The following is a 21,959-nucleotide window of genomic DNA, read 5'->3' as shown; positions in this document are numbered from 1 at the left end:
AATGTGGAATGACATCTGGCAACCCGGTGTGGAAATTGTTTTCCGACAGCTGTGACTGTGGATCGTGTTGTGAAAAATTTGATTTTTTGCGTTTTTTAGGGAAAATTTATAGGATTTTGGGGCATTTTCCTCGTCAATCAACTCCTGATTATCTCTCGCACCTGTGATTGTTCAAATACTTCACATTAAATCATGCCACGAGGTAAGAATTGCAAGATTACATCTCATTGTCTTTTTCTCTTTATTCTCACTATTTCTTGCAATTTTCCCATTTTTCTTGGCTTTTCAACCAGGAAGAAAAAATAGTAGCCAGACAGTTTTATTATTTTTGCTTTCAAAGTGCAAAATCCTAAAAATAATGCCCAGCGCACAATAACTTTTGCTTGTAAACATGTTTTCAAAATTTCCCATGAGAATGAGCGAGATGACTAGATCTAGATCTCACTCACTCTCATTGAAATGTCAAAAACATGTTTACCAAACAAAAGTTATTGTGCATTGGGCATAATCCGTAGAAAAACACTCCGTGTAAACATAACCAAACTTTTGCTTGCAGGAAAATTTGTGAATCACAAAGGGCGCAGTCGCCACTTTACCAATCCGGAAGAACTGGAGGAAGAGCGCCTGAAGGAGCAGAAGAAGAAGTCCCTGAAACAGACGGAGAGTGATAGCGAAAGTGCTGAAGAGGAAGAAGAGGACGAGGATTCCGAAGGAGGCGATGGAGAGGAAGACGAAGAGGAAGACTCTGAGTCAGATGGGAAGCCCAAAGGTGTCTCAGGGCTAATTGAAATTGAGAATCCCAATCGAGTGACCAAGAAACTGAGCCAGAAAGTTGGTAGGATAAATCTGGAGGAAGGAACGTCCAAGCCAGAACTCACGAGGCGCGAGCAGGAGCAGATTCAGAAGCAGAAAGCTCGTAGGCAGTACATGAAGCTCCATGCTGAGGGCAAGACGAAGCAGGCACGTGAAGATCTGGCACGATTGGCTATCATAAAGCAGCACAGGGCAGAGGCAGCTGCACGAAGGGAGCAGGAAAAGAAGGGTAAGCAATTGCCGGACAAATGACCTTTTTGCAGGCTTCAATGCAATTTCTTCTTTTTGATCTGGCAGAGAAAGAGGAGGCACGGAAGAAGGCATCGAATGCATGATAGTGCAAGGACGATCAGCCAGAAGCATCCGCCCCCAGAATTCCCCTCTCAATCCTCGACAACCTGGACAAAATCTGGATATTCACCGAATTTTCCTCCCTAAAGGCACATCTATACTGAAATTTGTTTTTACATTTAAGAAAATGTGTTTCTAGTGGAATAAATAATATTCATCGCCAAAAAATTGTTTACTCTTGAATGGTTTTCATTTTATCATTGATAACAAAAATCAGATCATGAGCCAAGGGGTAACTCATATTAAGAAACCCTTGTCAATTGTTCGAGGCTTCGCGAAACTCGAGAAACCCGACATAGGGTGGAATCACCAGTTCTCGCCAGTGCCCCACTTCTCGCCACTTACATTGAAATCGCTATTTTTCGCAATTTATGAAATAAATGAGTCGCAATTTGTTTGTATTGTTTCTGCTTCTACGCATAGAATCGAAAAATAATAATTATTCGTTTTGGATTAACGATTTTGATCACTTTTTAGAGCAATATTTTAAGCAAGTGCATCGAATCCAACATCTCTTACCAAATGTACTAAGTGTCGTCAAATTTTCATCAGGCCAAAAATACCTATTTGGGTAAATAATTTGTCTATTGAATATTTAATTGCACTTGTGGAATACATAAAATTTGTATTTAGTCAATTAATATTTCATTTTATATTATTTTTGTATAAAAATTAGGCATGGCGAGAAGTGGTAATATTCTGGAATTGATTTTACCACCTGTCGCCATATCTTTTCAATAGGCGACGCTAACTTCACTTCGTACATTCTCAGTTGTCAAATCTGCATTGTTTACTTTCTGCAAAAGCCCCATAATTTGATTTCTCAAATAAAAGTGAAGAAAAATCATTTAAAGAGAGTAATAATAAAGTGATCACAAGGAAAGAGAAATGGTGAATGTATTCTTTTCATAGCATTGCCTAAAATAACCGAGTGTGGTTCTTTTCAAGTGGGTGGCGAGAAGTGGTTACAAATTTTACAAAACTGGCGAAAAGTGGTAAAAAGTGGCGACGAAATGGTTATTTTTGCATTATTAATAAAAATCAGTTTTTCAAGTAGTCCAGCGTTATGTTCTAGGATTATTGTTTTCACGTATCTAGAGCCAATACATCTAAGTAACTTTGTGTCAAATTTGACTTATCTTGTAACAAGGATTCAAAAGTTATGATTAAATGAATTTAATTTTTTCCTAAACATGGCGATAGCCGGTTATTCCACCCTAGTAGCGCCATCTGTGGTGAAACACCATAAATATGATTTGGCATTCTTGTCTGCCGCATTAACACAAAATCGACGTACACATACTCTCAATGAAAATGTTAATTGCACTTTTCAATTTTTACTCCACTACCACCGTAGACACTTTTTTTCAAAAACTTTTCACTTTATCTAGGGTCAAAGGAACGTCTATTGACACTTTAAGAACTTTCGTAACTTTCCTGACTGATATCTTCTATTGTATTAAATTTTTTTGTGTTTAAATATTAACTTATATCAACTTATTAATTTGACTACCGTTCAGTATCATTCACTTTTCTCAAAATGTTTGAAAAACTAAAAAAAAACTGTATTTTTTAAGATCATGACTAAATGCCATATCTATTGACACTTTCGGTATCTATTGACACACGAAATTTGAACACCTATTGGACACTTTTTCTTTACACTTTTGATTGAGATTTTGGTTGAAAACTTCCTTATTGCACTGGATGACTCCATCTGGGGGACTGCTAACCAGGGAATCTATTAAATCTCCATCCAGAACGCCCCGTCCTTCCGTAAGAAACTCTTCCCCACAGAGATTTCTGTAAATCTTATGTCCCTTCGCAGCAGCCATTCTCGTGATGATAAACTTCTCTATCATCATAATCTTACATTGTATTCCTTACAGGATGCAATGGGCAGCTTTTAGATTTATAAAACTTGACACTCTTCTTAAGAATTCTCTCTCAACAGCTTATAGACAATACTCTTTCCATTAGGGCATCTCTGGTGCAGTCGAAATTTTTGTCACGCATTAGATTTCTGCAGTGCTAGAGCTGAAGGAAGTTCTACTATAAAAATATCACCAGTGGCAACTCACCAACAAACATTCTTAGTCTTTTTTGCGCACAAACACTTAACTTGTTAGTAATTTCACTATTTCTTTCACAAAAATGCAGCAACTTTGTTTACTTTTATTCATTCTTCTTATTCTTCTTCATCTATCAAGCTGATACAAAAGTCGGCAATCTGAACCTGTCAATAGACGTTGAAATCGACGATTTTGTCTCGGTTTATTGACACTGTAATTAAATTCATTTTAATTAAAATAAATTGATGCAAATTGTATATTAAATTAAAATTTAGTTATTTTTTGACTGTTATGCAACAGATATACGTTCATTTTATTAAAAAAAAATAGAAAAAAATTATTTTTGTAAAAGCTTCCTTCTTACACTTTTTCATAAGAATCTTGAAATTTCTCCACGTCGACAATTGAAATTGCTTAAACCTTTTTAAAACCTTCTTAAATTCGCAGAACAGTTCTAGAAAAGGGTAGGTTAAAGGAAAGCAGGTCAGATTACATGAATTTCACTAGATATAAACAATTTATATTAAATAAATTTCAATGTTTTGATGAGAGTGTCAATAGGGGTTCCCTGTCGAACAGACGTTCCTTTCACCCTATTATTTACCTAATTTCTTAGCAAATTTTGCCCATTTTTCTGCATTTAAACACTGACATTTGCAAGAATTTTTGTCGTCGGACTATTACTGAATGAACCATCCAACATGGCAAAAATTTTTGCATTGGGATGCAACCTCGCGAACAAATCTTTGAAAAATCTCACTATTTAGGTCTTTTCGTCAGAAAATATTTGTCACAAAACACTCCAAAGACCTGAGCAAACTTCTGAACCACAAAATTTCCTTTTCCCAAAAAAATGTTTGTCAATTTTTCTACAAAACACTGCTCAATTTTCACCTTATTTCTGTCGGCATCGTGTTTTTGTGAATCGTAACACAATTCTCTACCGTAGGAGCTTTTCCTCCCATTTTCCACTATTATAGTTATTGAGAAAACACGCGAAAACTAGTGAAAGGAACGTCTGTTCGACAGGGAACCCCTATTGACACTCTCATCAAAACATTGAAATTTATTTAATATAAATTGTTTATATCTAGTGAAATTCATGTAATCTGACCTGCTTTCCTTTAACCTACCCTTTTCTAGAACTGTTCTGCGAATTTAAGAAGGTTTTAAAAAGGTTTAAGCAATTTCAATTGTCGACGTGGAGAAATTTCAAGATTCTTATGAAAAAGTGTAAGAAGGAAGCTTTTACAAAAATAATTTTTTTCTATTTTTTTTTTAATAAAATGAACGTATATCTGTTGCATAACAGTCAAAAAATAACTAAATTTTAATTTAATATACAATTTGCATCAATTTATTTTAATTAAAATGAATTTAATTACAGTGTCAATAAACCGAGACAAAATCGTCGATTTCAACGTCTATTGACAGGTTCAGATTGCCGCGACTTTTGTATCAGCTTGATAGATGAAGAAGAATAAGAAGAATGAATAAAAGTAAACAAAGTTGCTGCATTTTTGTGAAAGAAATAGTGAAATTACTAACAAGTTAAGTGTTTGTGCGCAAAAAAGACTAAGAATGTTTGTTGGTGAGTTGCCACTGGTGATATTTTTATAGTAGAACTTCCTTCAGCTCTAGCACTGCAGAAATCTAATGCGTGACAAAAATTTCGACTGCACCAGAGATGCCCTAATGGAAAGAGTATTGTCTATAAGCTGTTGAGAGAGAATTCTTAAGGAGAGTGTCAAGTTTTATAAATCTAAAAGCTGCCCATTGCATCCTGTAAGGAATACAATGTAAGATTATGATGATAGAGAAGTTTATCATCACGAGAATGGCTGCTGCGAAGGGACATAAGATTTACAGAAATCTCTGTGGGGAAGAGTTTCTTACGGAAGGACGGGGCGTTCTGGATGGAGATTTAATAGATTCCCTGGTTAGCAGTCCCCCAGATGGAGTCATCCAGTGCAATAAGGAAGTTTTCAACCAAAATCTCAATCAAAAGTGTAAAGAAAAAGTGTCCAATAGGTGTTCAAATTTCGTGTGTCAATAGATACCGAAAGTGTCAATAGATATGGCATTTAGTCATGATCTTAAAAAATACAGTTTTTTTTTAGTTTTTCAAACATTTTGAGAAAAGTGAATGATACTGAACGGTAGTCAAATTAATAAGTTGATATAAGTTAATATTTAAACACAAAAAAATTTAATACAATAGAAGATATCAGTCAGGAAAGTTACGAAAGTTCTTAAAGTGTCAATAGACGTTCCTTTGACCCTATCACCACTTTGCGAATTAACTGCACTGTGAATTATTATTTTGTCTGCCATTTGACAATTCTGAGCGACACTGGAACTGGAAGCCATTGGAAATGCTTATTTTGCCGCGTGCAAAATGGCAAACTTTTGCATCCTTTTGCATCTTTTTGCAAAACAAAGTTGATTGAATTCGAATTGACCAAAAAATCTATTGAAATTAATCGATTTTTGCAAAAAAGTCGATTGGAGCCAGGGTTACTACCCTTTTTGGTTAATTACATGGAGTGGGTGTTCTCCTTTTGCATCCTTTTGCAAATTATTTTTTTCAGAGAACAATTTTCATACTATCGCCATATTGAATTTCTCTCAACCTACCAAGTTGGCGTAGAACTCTTTATCCTGACTCAGGACCTAGCTTGATCGTCTCCCAAAGAGTTCAGTCAAACCTGTACAACAAATATGAACATGAGAAAATATTCTAACTTACGCAAATTCATTTACTAAAAGAATTACACAACTGTACGTCACGCCACGCTTTCTACAAAAAGACTGACAAATGTGCCTGAAGGGCTTACACTTACATAATAAATTTTCAAATATTTCCGCCAGTTGGCGCTCGCGTTTTCAACTTCAACGTCCGTTGATAAGGTTGTCAGTCCATCAATGCCCGTGGAATCAAGTGCAGTGAAGCTCACAGAATGCAATCCGAACACCTTTAACGCCAGAAAAATTCCTGGTGACCTAAAGGGGATTCGAACCCGAGACACTTGCATCGAAATGGTAGAGCGAGTGCTCTACCACTTGACCCATTTAACTACAATCTACTAAACATAGAAGAAAACCCAAAACCCTTAAGTTTTACAATCATTTTTTTATTAATTAAAAGACTTTTACAATCTTCAATTGTAATTTTTCGTACATCTAATAAATAAATGAGAAATTTCTACATAGACATTCAGATTGTAAATCTATTGTTTTGTATGTAAATTACATTTGCAATTTTCTTTGTGTACGTCATCTCCCGAGACGTCTCAATTTATCCTGTTTCTCACTTTTTTTTTTAATTTTGTTTTTTGTTTTACTGAAATCCTCTGTCTCTGTCACTCCCTAATACACGATCGGAATTTCATGAAGATGATTGTATGCTCATAATCTGGACAAATTCTTGCATTTATAGATTTTCTCTCAATTTGTATTCCTTCAAAAAAAAAAGCTGAAAAGAAATTGAACTTTGACCTTGGTAGAAATTTATCTGCGATCACGTTCTCGGGAATACGATCGCCTCCGGGATGACTGACGACTACGGGAACGGCTCCGTGATCGGGATCTAGATCGACGACTGGATTTGCTGGTGCTTCCGCTTGTCTTCCTATCGCGACTCCTTGAACGATGCACCCGCGATCTCCTGTCCAATTCCCTCCCTCCCACATAGTACCGCGACTTTCTCTCTTCATACTCACGTTCACTACTCCTTCCCCCCTTCCTGAGATCTGCCTTTCGTGGTCCGGCAGTTTTCTGCAGTCCCCACAGAATCCCATTCATTAAAATGCACAAGGATATTCGAAATCAGAAAAATATAGAGTTGATCAACTCACCTCGAGATCGCTCAGTTTCTCCCTAATTGCCATGAAGCCCAGATGAAGCTTCCCGCCAAAGTGATCAGCTAGACGCACATCGTTGTCATGAATACCTAAATAGGCGGAACAAACCTCGCAGACACGCAACTTTTGCTGCTGGTATGTACTGGCTGGCATCGATGAGCGATATTCATGTTCTGCCTTCACCTTCTGCGCACGCAATTCATCAATCTACCGATAAATCAGTGATAAAGCTCGTTTTAACTTGTGGAAATTCAGATTCTTAAACCAACTATATAACTAAACCTAAGCCAACGCAAACACAACAAAAGGGAATATCGACTTAATATGGGGGGTCGTCCAAGTCTGAAAAATGATATCCCAAACCGTTTGGCCTCTAGACAAATGAAAAAAAAGTTTTTAGTCGCTTTATCTTTGATTTCGAGCAATAAATTCGCTCAAAACTGACTGCATCGGGTTGAGTTGCATCTTGAACAAAAAAAAAATAATATCAAATTGGTCCATTTGAACTGCAACTAATTTCAGATCGCTATAAGTTTCAAACCGTTTGCAAAAGGACAAGATCTCAGCGCCTGAAAGGTTACGCTTATGAAAGCGAAGAATTGGAAGCGATTGTTTGGCTTGGCCGTTAGTGGTCCATTACCGAATTATCAAGGAGATATTCCTGAACAAGAAAAACCATCGGATTTACCTGAAAAAAAAAATCGTACAAGTTGGTTGTCTTACCCAAACGGATACCAATGTTTCTTGAGAAATTGTCTTAGGAAGAGAGAATTTTACGAACTTTAGTTCAATGTTAATTGTATTTATGTACAGAGAAATCGTCAATCAGATCAAGTGACACTAAAATCATCCAAATCTCGCAATCCCGAGAGTAATGCCCTAGACACACTTACGACTAAAGTCCAGAGACGACTAAGCTAGTTCATAGCCAAGTCAGTTCCTGACACATAATAAATGAGGCTTAGCATTCACTGGTATCCACAAAACATAACTTTCCTGGGTTTTTATGCAGATATTTCTACTAAAATGCACTAATACTCCTTTGAAAATGAAACTATTTGTAATATCATGTCTCAGTACACGTGCAATAATTATGGTTAATTACATGGTTAATTACAATGGTGCCCATTGTAGTGGGCACAAGGGGTGCAGTACCCCTAGAAACGGTGGAGGGTTTAAAACGCCTTAAAATAAACACCAAAAGGTTTACAACCACCGTTTCGATTACCGCCCTCCGCTCATCAATCGTTATTTATAACGAATTCATGGACTATGGAGGGCGGTTGAGGTCAGACGTTGGGGTTAGTGATTCCCAAACACACTGTAACGTCCCATGAGTGTTAAATGTCAGTCCTGACTTTTTATGGACTGTTTTATTTAACTTATTCGTGTGTCGTCCCCGATTTAAACAAAAGGACAAAAAAAAAACACGGAAATCCGTAAACCATCTGTGATACAAAAATCTGTGATAACATCTAAGAAATATTTTGTAATGTTTCAATGTTATTTATTTATTTATTTATTTATTTGTAGTATTTATAGTGTGTTCTTCTGACCTTCAGAAAAAGAAAACCTAGAGGCGGGTGTAGTCAATGGGGGACAGTCATCAGACAAACCCCAAGCCTCAATCCTTAGGGGGTAAGGCGAACGAGCAGCGTGATGGAAGATCCACGCTCAGAATCCCCAGCCGCTCCCTACGAAAATGAATATTTGGCAACCGGGCCCAAAGAAACCGGAAAGTCCGGCTACCTTTTAATAGCCGCAAAAATTAAAAAAAAATTAAAAAAAAATTAAAAAAATTAAAAAAATTAAAAATATTTGTGAGGTGGAAGCTAACTCGCGGCTTAAGCCAATTTAGGCGATTCTAGCGAATAACTATTTTTGTTATAGTGAATTCTCAAGTAAATTTACAAGTAGTTTCATTTTCAAAGGAGTATTAGTACATTTCAGTAGAAATATCTGCATAAAAAACCCAGGAAAGTTATGTTTTGTGAGTGCCAGAAAATGCTAAGCCTCGTTTGTAGTGTGTCAGGAACTGACTTGGCTATGAACGAGCTTAGTCGTCTCTGGACTTTAGTCATAAGTGTGTCCAGGACATAAGCATTTGCAGTGCATAATGCAATTGGTTAAGGTCGTGCGGCAAGTCAAGCAAAGCATGTGGCCTTTAATAGCTCAGGTAGTAGAGCACTCGTCTAGTTAACGAGAGGTCTCCAGTTCGATTCTGGGTGGCGGTAGGAATTTTTCCTATATCCACCTCGGAGAAAACTGGATGATTTGAGATTTGAGTGTCACTTGCTTCTGTCTTAGGAAGTTTTGGACACGCAGCCATTTCAGTGAAAGGGAGTGGACATTCCAAAAAAAACTCGGAATAATTTTAAAGGCCAAGGTCAGAACCAAAAAGTATCATGAATTGAAGGTAGCCTTACGTCATGAATCGGCTGACATCCTGTATCATGTTTTCATTTAGATATTGCTCGAGAACACGTAGCACGCTTTCTTTTTTCATTTTTTGACATGCTTTAGAAGTTACCTATGCGCAAATTTCAAGGTCACTGTTTTCCAAGCTCAAATGTTAACAAAGCTCTAGAGAGTGTATTTCTCAACCGAATGGAGCCAGGATGGATTCGTTGGAAAGGTCTTGGAAGCTTTGCTAAGTCTGATATTATTATATAATATTACGTGTTGTCTTTTATACTCAATTATTAATATGACAAAGTCTTTGGAATAATGCAGCAAATTAGCTGTAGATTTATTGTTCTAAAGTGCTGATAATTTCAAATAACGAGTTGCAAGTAGATTGTAGATGTAGATTGTTTGTGTTATTTGGTGGAAGACGTCTGTAGAAGATTTCAAAACTCTATTTTCAATAAATTGAACGATAAAAAGAATATTTTTCTTTTATTTAAAAGCAATATTTTATAACCGAAAATTTAATTTCTAAGGTTTTCGGTTATAACTCGTATTAGTGAACTTCGACAGCTCTTACTATTCTTTGTATTTCCTTATCTAAATTATTATATTCTTTACATTTTTTAATAATAGGATCTATTGAAAAAGATATGTTTTGAATATGCCTTTCCAATCATTAAAACCACTTCTGAAATATTATTGATGAATATTTAATTCAATCTAGAAACACAAATATTTTCAAAATTATTATATTATTATTATTCGGTTTCAAATTTGCTTTCAAAATAATTTTTTCGATCACTACAGTAGATCTTACATGTTTTTTCATATATTATTTGCTTAGAAACACTCCCAATTAAATTTTCGGAATTTTCCGGAAGCAAAAAGCTATCTCGAGTGAGATAGCTTTTTTCCATTTTGGGCATTATTGCAGTTGATTTTCAATGAAGATTAGATGAAATTGAGATACAAAATGTTACTTATTTAAAATTATTTTTGTTAGATATTAAAAATTTTATCTCAATTTTATTTAAATTTTAGAAGAATACCTCAAAATAAGTCCCTGGAGCGCATAAAGTAATTTTTTTAATAGAACTTCGCAATATTATACAAGAATCATATGTATATAAACGGTAGAGATTGATATATGAAGCAGAAATATATAAATAGGCGTATCTTATGATAGTTTTTTATAAAATAATTATGATTCTAGTTTCAATTACAGCTTCTGGACTACAGAAGCTGTTCTCACTCAATCGGCTCTTTTTCAGTCGGGCGCAAGATTTTGCTGACAATTTTCACGTTTAAAAGCTAAATTGCTCAAATTTGCTGTAGTTCTTCCTATTTTATCGTGATTCTTTGTAATTGAGCGCTTTTTATTGGAATTTTCAAAGGCTTTGACGCTCAATACTATCGTTAAACCGAATGACATTTTGCCCCATATTCCCGATTGAGAGAGAGTCTACTGTACAATTTTATATGTTGCTTGTTTTTGACGAAATATTTTCAATACCGATCGCATTTTCAGACAATTTTGCTGAATATTTTGTCTAAAAGAAAAGTATAGGGATATACACATCCTGCAGAAAACATCCTTGATGAATAATTCAGTGATTCCCGATGGTTTAGAGATGAAAAACCATTTCAAAAAATTGAACATTTCACTCTCAAACGGAAAATCACCATTTGAAATTCAAAATATTTGGTCGCGTTCGGGCAGTTTCTTGCACTTTTGCAGAGGACGCTAGTATAGCAAATTAACCACTTGCCCGTGGGAATCCCGTCTGTTTACACGGTCCATGGAATTTCCCCAAAGCGAAGCCTGGACACGCCCTCAGAGGCCTCACTTTCAATTCCTGCTAAACAAAGGAAGCCTATAGATGCTATCACTATCGTCGCCAGAAAAAGAGAAACGAAGAAAGCCAATGCCAAAGAGATGACAAATCTTTTACTAGGCAGATAGAAAAAAAAATCAAAGAACTTATTTTCGAAAATTCGATGTCGAATATTTCGAAAACTTAGATAGGGTAAAATTTAGAGACGCGGACACATAAGAAATTTAACTGCATATGTATTTGTGCGCTGAAACCGCCTTTCATAGTCCGACTTTTAGTGCTGTCCGACTTTGAACGCTCGCTGTCCGACTTTTAAAAAATAACCTTAAAATAAGAAAAGATTACACTAACCTCTCCCATCAATTTCATGCTCTCCTCAACTTGTCCAGCTTCTCCCAGAGCCTCAGCCTTGGCCAATTTCTTGCCAATCTCTTCAGCCAATTGATGAACAGCATTGGCTTTCAACGCCACTTCAGCTGTTAATTCCTCCTGTGTCTCAGCTAGGCGCTTCTTAGCAGCATCAGTGCGCCTATCGCAATCAGCTATGAAAGCCTGAAGATGTTCCATTGCCTACAAAATGGAATTCCCATTTGAACCACCAGAAACTCCCTATACTTCCAAATCAAAATGTCCCTACCTCAATGTCATAGTAATAGTCCTTATTCTTAGATGCCTTCTCGTAATCAGCACGCAAAGCAAGATCGTGAACTTTGGGACATTCACCCAAATCCATACGCTGATCAGCCAAAAAGAGAAAGGACATAGCATTTTATGAGACATAAACTTACTCTGTGCAAAATCCCCAAAAGTTCTCTTGATTGTTTTTTTCTTATTTCCAAAAAAAGAAAATAAAATATAATATTTATCTATTTCTTTTTTTTATCATTTATATAATAACAAAAATCAAATCAAAGCATAGCTTTTTTTGGTCAACATTACATGTTTCTCTCACGGTTTTCTGTCTTTTATTGTTTTGTTAATTTTGACCTGAAATCACAATTTCCTATGAAAAATAAAATAAATTAAAGAAAATATGTGATAAAAATTTTGTTTTTTTTTTATTTTGTTAAAATAAAGAAATATTTTTTTGACGAACCATCGCTTCATGAACAATGTATGAGGTCTGGGTTTTTTGGTTTTGGCATTTTTTGGAGGACGATGACGATGATCTGCTGACTGCAGCTATTTTGAGGGGGAAGATTGATCATCAGAGAGGCACAAATCATTCACTCAATGCACAAGCACACACACAGAAAATTATTTTTTCATCAAATTCTATGAGAATATAATTAGTCTGAATTTTGATTTCTTTTTTAATTAAAATAAATATTATCATAACATTCTTTAAAAAAAAAATAATACAACTTACAGATTTTTATATCATTTTTCGAAACTCTGCTAACTTCACATTTGAAGACTCAATAGTTATTTTTTGGATTTCAAAGAAAATATTCTTTTCTAAAAAATTTAAAGTTTCTTTATTAAGAAAAAAGGTTTTCGTAGAAAAAAAAACAATTAGGATTTTTGTGTGAGATTTTATGCAATTTCCTCTTTGTTGGCAGTTTGATAATTTACAAAAAATACTTGGGGAAGACTGGGGCAAAAAGTCACAAATCGAAAATGTCAAAATTCAATATCTTCCAAGATAAAAAAGATAGTGTAATTTTCTTAAAATTCAAGCAAGGAATGTAGAAAATAAAAAAAATATTGAAATTTTTTGTTTTAGCCCAGTTTTTCAAATATTTTCCTTACAGCAGATATCAACTTTTACCTACTTATTTTCCAAAATTGATGAACTGGTGAATATTTCCTAAATGATTTAGATTCTTTGAATATAAAGCCACTATCTGTTCTAAAATTTTTAAAAATTTAAAAATTCTTTGTTTCCAGAAATCCTTTTATTAAAAAAGACCACATGGGGTAAAAAGTAACAAAAGGTGTGGGGCAAAAAGTAACAAAAGCTATGGGGCAAAAAGTAACAAAAGCTATGGGGCAAAAAGTAACAAAAACCGAAGCAATTTCTGATGTCTTACGGCGAAAAAGAAAGAATAATGTTTGAAAAATACACACCGCGAAAAAAGGAGAACCAACCGTATTCAGTGAGAAACAGGAAACAATTTACTTGCAAAACAATTTACTGAATTGTTCCGATAAATACTTTAGATTGCCTATAAGTAATGTCAAAAGAACATTTACTCGGGAACTCTTCACCAGATTTCGTCAAATTCATCTTGCTCAATTCGCCAATTTCGCCTTTTCAGAATGGTTGAATAGAATTTTCCTGCCAAAAATAGCCTTTGGAAAATAACTTACAAAGCGCTTTTCTCGTTCAGATAGAGAAAACTCTGTTTTACAAAATGTGTAGAGGAATAAATTTCCTATAAAAATGTGTCATCTAAGTATTTTTTAAATTTACGGGGGCCCGTACTAAAGCGAATCAAAACGTGATAATTTTATCCCATGCCTGATACTATTTGCCCCAGCATTTTTGAGAATGGTCACGAAATTACTGTTTAGAAAAAGGCTCGATAAATGTGTTTCCTTGCAAAGTAGAGGAAAATGACTTTCACAAAGTTGTAGTGCGGTAAATTTCCTATAAAACAGCGGTAATTAAAAATTTCTGGAGCGTTCGGGTAGCTTGTAAAAAACAAAACATCCGTTTTGTGACTTTTTGCCCCAGTCCCTCCCTATAATTTTGTTGTAATTCTTCTTTTGCGCCTGGAATCTAGGCAAACCCTTTCTGGTACTTTATTGATCAAAGCTTCAATTCTACTAAACCGATTTAATTCGACATTAAGGTTAAATTAAAGGTCATTATATGGCGAGTACAGTAGACTCTCACTCAATCGGCTCTTTTTCAATCGGGCGACAAATTTTGTTGACAATATTCACGTTTAATTATGAAGCTAATTCGCTCAAATTCGCTGTAGTTCTTCCTATTTTATCGTGATTCTTTATAATTGAGCACTTTTTGTGGAATTTACAAAGGATTTCACGCTCAATTCTATCGCTAAACCGGATGACATTTCGCCCCATATTCCCGATTGAGAGAGAGTCTACTGTACTTATCTGGCACTTGCATGCCAGTGAGCTGTCAGTTGAGTAAATTTTCCCATAAAAAATTTGTCGTCTTATCACAGTGAATGTGTTTTTAAATGAAATTTGAGTAATTGTGGATTTTTAGAGGTGAAAAACAGTGCATTCAGTGACGGAAAGTACCTGTATGTGCCATGCCTAGAACTCTGATTTACGATAAAGGCTGGCAGTGTCAGACGTGCGTCGAAAAAGGTACCGTTGCTCTTTTAAGGTGGTAAGGGTTAGAAATTACCTTCATTGTCTTTTTCAATCCTTCAATTTGCATATCAAACGACTAAAGATATACTTTAGCAATTTACTTCATGTAGAGGAAAGTACTCTCCATTCGAACGTTCATGCTTTCGAACAATGTGTTCTTTTTTTATTTTTCCTAGAAGACTTACACATTTCTATTGAAAATTACATAGCTCATCATCAATTTTTGTTAATTACGTTATAATTATGTGCAAGTCTCTTAGGAAAAATAAAAGAAAATTCACATTATTCGAAGACATGAACGTTCCCCTACAGAATTATCAAAATCCGATTTTACAAATTAGTTTGTCCGATATTCCGCCCTGTCCGACTTTCCAAAAATTCACCCTAAAGACCTTCAACTTTCTTCTAAACCAAATAAATAGGTTCGATAAAATCGAAGCTGAGAAAACCTAAAGACCGAAAAATAATGTTAAAAAAATGCCTATATTCCAGGCGCAAAAACCAAAAACAAATTAAAATTACAAGTATTTTTGTAAATCATCAGACTCAACCAACAAAAACACATTGCCTAAAACCTCGGACACGAAATCATCATTTCAAAGTGAAATAATAAATAAAAGATTTGTTATTCAGAGAAAATCTTTGAAAACTCTTGTTTAAAAGCACATTTTTTTTAATTTACTTTTAAACAAAATCAGGGACATTCACTGAAAAAAAAACCAATACATTTCTTTGTTTTTCACAAAATTCCCAGCATGAAATTGAGTAAAAAAAAAATAGAGTCAGTAAAGAAAATTATTCTCTACAAGTTAAACTAAAAATTATTTACTTTTAAAAAAAAGTGATAACTTAAAAAAGAAAATATTGTAAAATGAAAAAAAAAATATAAGTTTGATTTTCTCTTACTCAGGACAACACCCCCTCGAAGACCTCTCATCTCTCTGGAAACTCTTTCAGCCACAAGATGATGATCAGTAAGAAAATACACAGCGAAAAAGAAACTGTTTTTCATATCGCGATCTTTGGTTGAAAATCTTTGGCATTTTTTGTTTTTTTTTTTTGCAAAGTGTCTACTCACCCTTAAGAAACCACCACCAACTCATACAGGTGTAGAATTAATAGTATATAATTTTTTTTCTTTTTTTTTAAAAGAAAAATAGACAATTATTCTACGTACAATTTCCATGGATCTCCCCAACACATCTTTCAACACTCGACAGAGATTGTTTACTCCTCGTATTTTCTCTATTTCAGTCATTTTCTTTTCTGTAGCATTAGTACGTACCCAAAAACCATCGTCGGATTTTTTCTCAGGAGATATACGAAAAAAAATACCACAAAAAATACATTCCTAATATCTTTATCAATAGGATACTTTTTATATTTAAAGGAGAAAATAATTTATTACTATCCTTCAATATTACGATGGAAATATTAGCAAAAACAAATAAAAAGGTTTGCTAAACAAAAGAAAAAAGGATACTAAAAATATTTTTCATCTAATATTTCCATCTTAATGTGAAGGTGATAATATATTTTTAGAAAAAAAGGCAAATTGTATAATAAAATAGATCATTTTTCCCACCCAATCATTTCCAAAATTTCGATACTATTTTCTCTTGGAAGGGAGGCACAGTGTCATGCTAAAATTAGTGGTACAATTTTTTGAAAATTCAGGCATCCTTTTTAATGAAAAATTTTGAGTATTATTAAGTTTTTCTTTCTTTTTATCGAACCTTCAGAGGAAATTGTAGTGAAAATTCCCGCTCCGGAATAGAAATTCCGAAACTAGTGAACTGTCATTTTTATCTAATTGTATCTGTGCGCCCTGTGCGCCATCTGTTGAAGTGCGAGCACACTACAAAATATGACAATGTCATATGACAAATTCTCTTGATAAAATTCGAAAGCAGGACGATATTAAAGCCCAGTAAGCATCAAACCGCATTTACAAAAAGTTCTATGAAGCTCTCAGTAATTAATACAGAGTTCCGGCTTGAGTGAAAACAAGATTGAAATAATTTGATATGAATTACTTACTATTGGGTGCTCATTTGTAAAATAATTTTAAATGTAGACAAATATTTTTCACATGATTTATTTGAAGTACATTTCTTATGGCTCCGCCACACCTTTCAGATTAAGAGAAATTCATGAAATCGAAATTAACTTCCCTTTCTTTCTCAAACGTTATTCATAATATGTATATATTAATATGTATATATTCGTACTCTAAATTCTGTCGAACCAAATTTAGTGTATGATATTTAAAAATCGAAGAAGAAAGGAATAGATATATTAGATTTCAGTTTATTTCCTGCCTTTTGGATCCAACGATCCTTCCTTATATGTAATACTTTTGAGAAAGAAAGGGATGCGAATTTCGACTTCATGAATTTCTCTTAATCTGAAAGGTGTGCCGGAAGTATTATAATGAACCATTGGCGCTGAAAATAGGCTGAAAAATTGGAGTCGAAAATGGTTTTGTATACTTCACGGAGTTTCCGTAACTTATTCCAAAAACCTCTCCTGTGTAGGGGAAAGTACTCTCCCTTCGAACGTTCATGCCTTTGAATAATGTGAATTTTCTTTTATTTTCCTAAGAGATTTCCACGTGATTTTCACATAATTATCAATAATTGATAATAAGCTAAATAATATTTAATAGAAATGTTTAATTTTCTTAGGAAAACTTAAAGAAAATTCACATTATTCGAAGGCATGAACGTTCGAAGGGAGAGTACTTTCCCCTATGCAATTTTTCTGTGTCACTGAAGTGAATTAATAGGCTTTTTCGGTCCCGTGAATTTCTTAGAAAGCGGAACTCCCTGTATATAAATTGCATTTTCAAATTTTTTTCTGATCTTGCCTAATAAAAAATTAAATTTGTCATATGACAATGTCAAACTTGCACGGAATTCCCCTATTGGCAATATCAAACACACATCATAATGCCATTTCGCGCGTTTTTTCGGTCCCGAAAATGTGTATAATACCGGGATTAAATGTAAATGATCCGCAAAGTTATTTGTATTTTGACTACTACTACGTATAGAATCGAAAAGTAATAATTATTCGATTTGAATTTACGATTTTGAGCATTTTTAGAGCAATATTTTTAGTGCATCGAATCCATTATTTCGAACCAAATATACTGTCATAAAATTTTCATCAAGCAAAATGTACTTTTCGGACGAATAATTTGTCTATTGCATATTTAATTACACTTGTTCAATAGATAAAATTTGTATTTGGTTAATTAATATTTCATTTTATATTTTTTTTCATATAAAAATGAGGTATGGCGAAAAGTGGTAGGGGAAAGTGCTCTCCCTTCGAAAGTTCATGCCTTCGAATAATGCGAATTTCTTTTGTTTTTTGTAAGAGATTTACACTAAATTGTCATGGAATTATCAACAATTGATGATAAGACAACTAATATTTAATAGAAATGTGTAAGTCTCTTCGGAAAAGTAAAAGAAAATTCACATGATTCGAAGGCATGAACGTTCATAAGCAGAGCACTTTCCCCTAATATTTTGGAATAATTTTACCACCCGTCGCCGTCTCTTTTAATAGGCGGCGCTAACTTCACTCCATATAGATTCTCAGTTGTCAAATCTTCATTTTTTACTTTCTGCAAAAGTCCAGTTAGTTTGATTTTTTCAAATAAAAGCGAAGAAAAATCATTTAAAGTGAGTAATAATACGGTGATCATGAGTAAAGAGAAATATTGAATGTATTCTTTGCATAATGTTGCCCAAAATAATCGAGTTTGAACTTTTTCAAGTGAGTGGCGAGAAGTGGTTACAGAACTGGCGAAAAGTGGTAAAAAGTGGCAACGAAGTGGCTATTTTTGCATTGTTAATAAAAATCAGTTTTTTAAGTAGTCCAGGGTTAAATTGGTGGACTTTTGTTTTCACGAATCTAGAGCTAATACATCTAACTAACTGTATCAAATTTGAGTTATCTTATAAGGGGTCAAAAGTTATAATAAAATTCCCATTTTTTCTTAAATATGGTGATAAGTGGTTACTCCACCCCAACACAGATCTTTATCAATGGGGTGATTTGATCACCTGTTGCCAGTATTGCAGTATTAATTAAGTAAATAAATAAATAAAATAAATAAATAGGAGGTCACAAAGGGCCGATGTCAGACCTCTCTCGGCCTCGATTGCCCTCTGTGCTCCATGAATTGATAGTACAACTAAATGTACAGTAGAGTCTCTCAAATCTGAATCTCTCAAATTCAAACGACGTTTGGATTCAAAATGTCAATTGTGAGGTTATGTTAGAAAGTTTGTATTCTTGATGAATGAAAATCATATTTATGTGCTTCTTCCTGAATGTTTACATACATTATGGTCGTGTAAAATGAAAAGGAAGTATGTTACCACTAAGACTTGCGAGAAAGTACGGGAATTTGATTCAAAGTACAATTTAATCTCACACAAATTTCGTTAGTTTTGAAAAAATTGTTCGAATTTGGGAGGTGAGAAATGTCAAAAATACCCCCCGAGCGTTCGAATTTAAGAGACTCTACTGTAGCAATGTGACCGAGTCTCCTGAACCTCTTGCATGCTCAACAAGACACATCGGGGTTTCGCGTGAATTTTGGAGTGGAAGTCCTGTTCCCTAGTCTATTGGTGCAGGCCCGAATTCCGTTAGGAAACGAGCAGCTTCGTGCAAAAGCGCCACTGGTTTATCGGGACTTCTCGACTTAAATTAAGTACATATTAAGTGCTTAATAATAAGTACTTAATGGGTTAGCCGGGATGTCCGAGCAGTTTAAACTCGTTTTTTAACAGATGGCGCTAGTAAAACAAAAATCACTTTGTGGGAATTTTCTTGCGATTTCCTCTGAAAGTCCGATAACTCGAATAGTTTCAGCTCTTTTAAAATTAATAAAAATTATATTTAGTTTAAAGAGCATTAAGTGAGGCAAAATAGGGTTTTTGGTATATTGTTAAATGACTTAAGATCACTCTGAGTAATTGTCTAATGGCTATGAATGATTGATATTTAATTGCAGAACCATAAAGAATTTTCAAAAATATTCTGTACCATCATTTTAAGCACGAAACTGTCAAGATCCTCATATGCACCTTTTTTTAATTTTAAATAGTCATCGGTGGAGGAATATGAGATAAAGGCTCCCAAGAAAATGATAACGAAACCATATTAAAAGAAAAACCTAGAGAGAATTTATGATACTCCCTCAAGGAGATTCAACTTAAAGCACATAAAAGATCTGTGATATATATATTTGTGGGGGGGCTATCACAGAGATACTCTTCATTTGGGGGCTAAAGTATATTCTTTATTTAATTGTTTTGGGGAAGAATTCGAGATTTTTGTTAATACGTACGTCAATTGTACTTACAAATAGGCCTATTTAACATTTTTTCTATCCACATCTTAACAGAAAAAGCGATGGGCATTTTCTGAAAAGTATACATCGTAACATATTAAGAAGAAGCAGAGTTCCTCACGGATTTTGTTTTGGTTTTGTCTTGGTTTGAGAAATCTTTTTTTTTAAATTGTTTTTTTGGTCAACAAATCAAATCAACAATTTATTTTTACTCTACGTGGGGGAGATGGGGAGTGGAGGGTGCTTGTGTCCTTGGGGGACACAGAGACTCTTCAAAGAGAGACAAATGATGGAAATTAAAAGAAGCATTTGGAACATACCGTGGAGGCCAAGATCTCATGGGGGCAACATCCGAGAAGGAAACTTTTGCACACTTTGCCATCGTTGAACTTCAATGTGTATCGATTTGCTTCACCTGGAAGGGAAAAAAAAACAAAACAAAAAACGCATTTTCTATGACGCCTGCGATTACATAAAAAAAGGGGGCGCTTTGACAGTTCTCCTCCATATTGGGTTGGGAACACAAAGTTGCCTTTTTTCCCTGGCGAATATCACTCACCATTGCGTCCTGTGCCCATTAATTGATCAAGCATGGCACGCATTTGATCGGTGGCCGTCATTTTCACTGATTTTTTCACCTTTTAGACCACAAACATGCACTTTAATTTGCAGAAAAAGAAAAACTCCGCAACGCACTTTCACCCAACACTGCACTTAGCGCCACGATGCGGTGGGAACCTGAAACCAACATGCCGAATTTCGAAATTCCCAGCTGACCAAAAATAGGTAATCAACAATGCATGTGCTGATTGCCTTACGACTAAAGTCCAGAGACGACTAGACTCGTTCAGCCAAGTCCAGGGTAGTGACATTAGCTCTGAAAAATGCGACCGATTTTAGTGTAATTTTTTCCCTATTTTCGTACACATTTCACGAGATATCTCCAAAACTACGTAGGTTGCCAATTTGGGATTTTCGGTTGCCTATTCAATATTAAGATGGCTTTTATTTTGCATTTAAATTTTTTGCTAATTCATTCTACACTGACAGAAAACAGCTAATAAACCCAAAAGTTTTTTCGGCTCGCTAGAAATATAGGAAATGTCATGCCCCTGGCCAAGTCAGTTCCTGACACAGAAGGGAAAAAATTAAGTGACCTAAAATAAAAAGAAGAAATAATAAAAGAAAAAAAATCAAAAAGGAAAGAAAAAATGTGGGGATTTTTTATGGTTTTTCCCAAGGATTTTCCTGAGAATTATCCTCAAGTTTTTCCGATATTTCCCGAAGAGTTCCCAGGTATTTCTTTGAGAAAAGTCCCCTAGTTTTTCCGACTCCTGACTTTTTCAGGGGAATTCACGGGTAAATCCTGGGTTAAATGTCTCAGTTTTCCTCAGTATTCTTGAAAAGTTTCCCGGGATTTGCGGGAATGGCGCAGATTTTTAGCTCGCTACAAACAAGCTTAGCATTCACTGGTATCCACAAAACAAGCTTGTGTGAGTTTTTAAAGAGATTTTTTTGCAAGGTAACATGTAGGGGAGACCGGGGCAGATTAGCCACGTGTATAGTATTAGATAGTGGTATCTTATAGTTTCCCTTCGAAGGAATATTATGGAAACCACTCTTTATTCTAAATATATACTTCCCTTATTATTCATTGAAATATTTATCAGCCTCATACAAACATTTTCTGTAAAAATTATACGCAATGGAAAATTTCATTTAGTGGTTAATTTAACCCCGATCTCCCCTACTCTATTTGAAATGAAACTATTTGTAAATTAACATCTGAGCTCTCATACAATAATTATTGTTAATTACAATTATTTGTGAGGTGGAAGCTAACTCACGACTTAAGCCAATTTAGACGATTTTAGTGAAAAATTCTTGTTGTTATAAGTGAATTGTGAAGTCAATTTACAAGTTACTTTCATTTTGAAAGGAGTATTAT

General features: G+C 34.6%; 2 protein-coding genes across 3 annotated transcripts; one reads left to right on the top strand and one right to left on the bottom strand.

The window, feature by feature from the left end:
* Positions 1-10: 10 nt before the first annotated feature.
* LOC129802318 (28 kDa heat- and acid-stable phosphoprotein) lies at positions 11-1,332 on the top strand. Its single transcript, XM_055848041.1, has 3 exons — positions 11-202; positions 557-1,042; positions 1,111-1,332. The coding sequence occupies exons 1-3, from the start codon at positions 193-195 to the stop codon at positions 1,146-1,148; spliced, it is 534 nt and encodes a 177-aa protein (XP_055704016.1). The 5' UTR covers positions 11-192; the 3' UTR covers positions 1,149-1,332.
* Positions 1,333-6,349: 5,017 nt separating this feature from the next.
* Positions 6,350-20,764, bottom strand: LOC129802314 (putative RNA-binding protein Luc7-like 2). Of its 2 annotated transcripts, none has more exons than XM_055848036.1 (6): positions 20,571-20,764; positions 20,332-20,426; positions 11,981-12,079; positions 11,695-11,913; positions 7,094-7,306; positions 6,350-7,013 (listed from the first exon to the last, which is right to left on the bottom strand). In XM_055848036.1, the coding sequence occupies exons 1-6, from the start codon at positions 20,629-20,631 to the stop codon at positions 6,747-6,749; spliced, it is 954 nt and encodes a 317-aa protein (XP_055704011.1). In that variant the 5' UTR covers positions 20,632-20,764; the 3' UTR covers positions 6,350-6,746. The 2 variants fall into 2 exon arrangements, with proteins under 2 accessions (XP_055704011.1, XP_055704012.1); XM_055848037.1 differs by lacking the exon at positions 20,571-20,764 and adding an exon at positions 20,024-20,084 and having other exon boundaries at positions 20,332-20,398.
* Positions 20,765-21,959: the final 1,195 nt, after the last annotated feature.

This window comes from Phlebotomus papatasi, chromosome 2, assembly GCF_024763615.1.
Source record: "Phlebotomus papatasi isolate M1 chromosome 2, Ppap_2.1, whole genome shotgun sequence".
NCBI lineage: Eukaryota > Metazoa > Arthropoda > Insecta > Diptera > Psychodidae > Phlebotomus > Phlebotomus papatasi.
Note: the sequence above shows the minus strand (reverse complement) of the source record. Positions and strands in the feature narration are given on the sequence as shown.

What these genes read in the sequence shown, in the direction of transcription:
- LOC129802318 (XM_055848041.1), top strand. An exon ending in AAGGGAGCAGGAAAAGAAGG is followed by an intron (nt 1,043 to 1,110) that starts GTAAGCAATTGC and finishes TTGATCTGGCAG; the next exon opens with AGAAAGAGGAGGCACGGAAG.
- LOC129802314 (XM_055848036.1), bottom strand. Translation starts at nt 20,631, where the DNA reads ATGACGGCCACCGATCAAATGCGTGCCATGCTTGATCAATTAATGGGC. An exon ending in AATGGGCACAGGACGCAATG is followed by an intron (nt 20,427 to 20,570) that starts GTGAGTGATATT and finishes TTTCCCTTCCAG; the next exon opens with GTGAAGCAAATCGATACACA. An exon ending in ACTATTACTATGACATTGAG is followed by an intron (nt 11,914 to 11,980) that starts GTAGGGACATTT and finishes TCCATTTTGTAG; the next exon opens with GCAATGGAACATCTTCAGGC.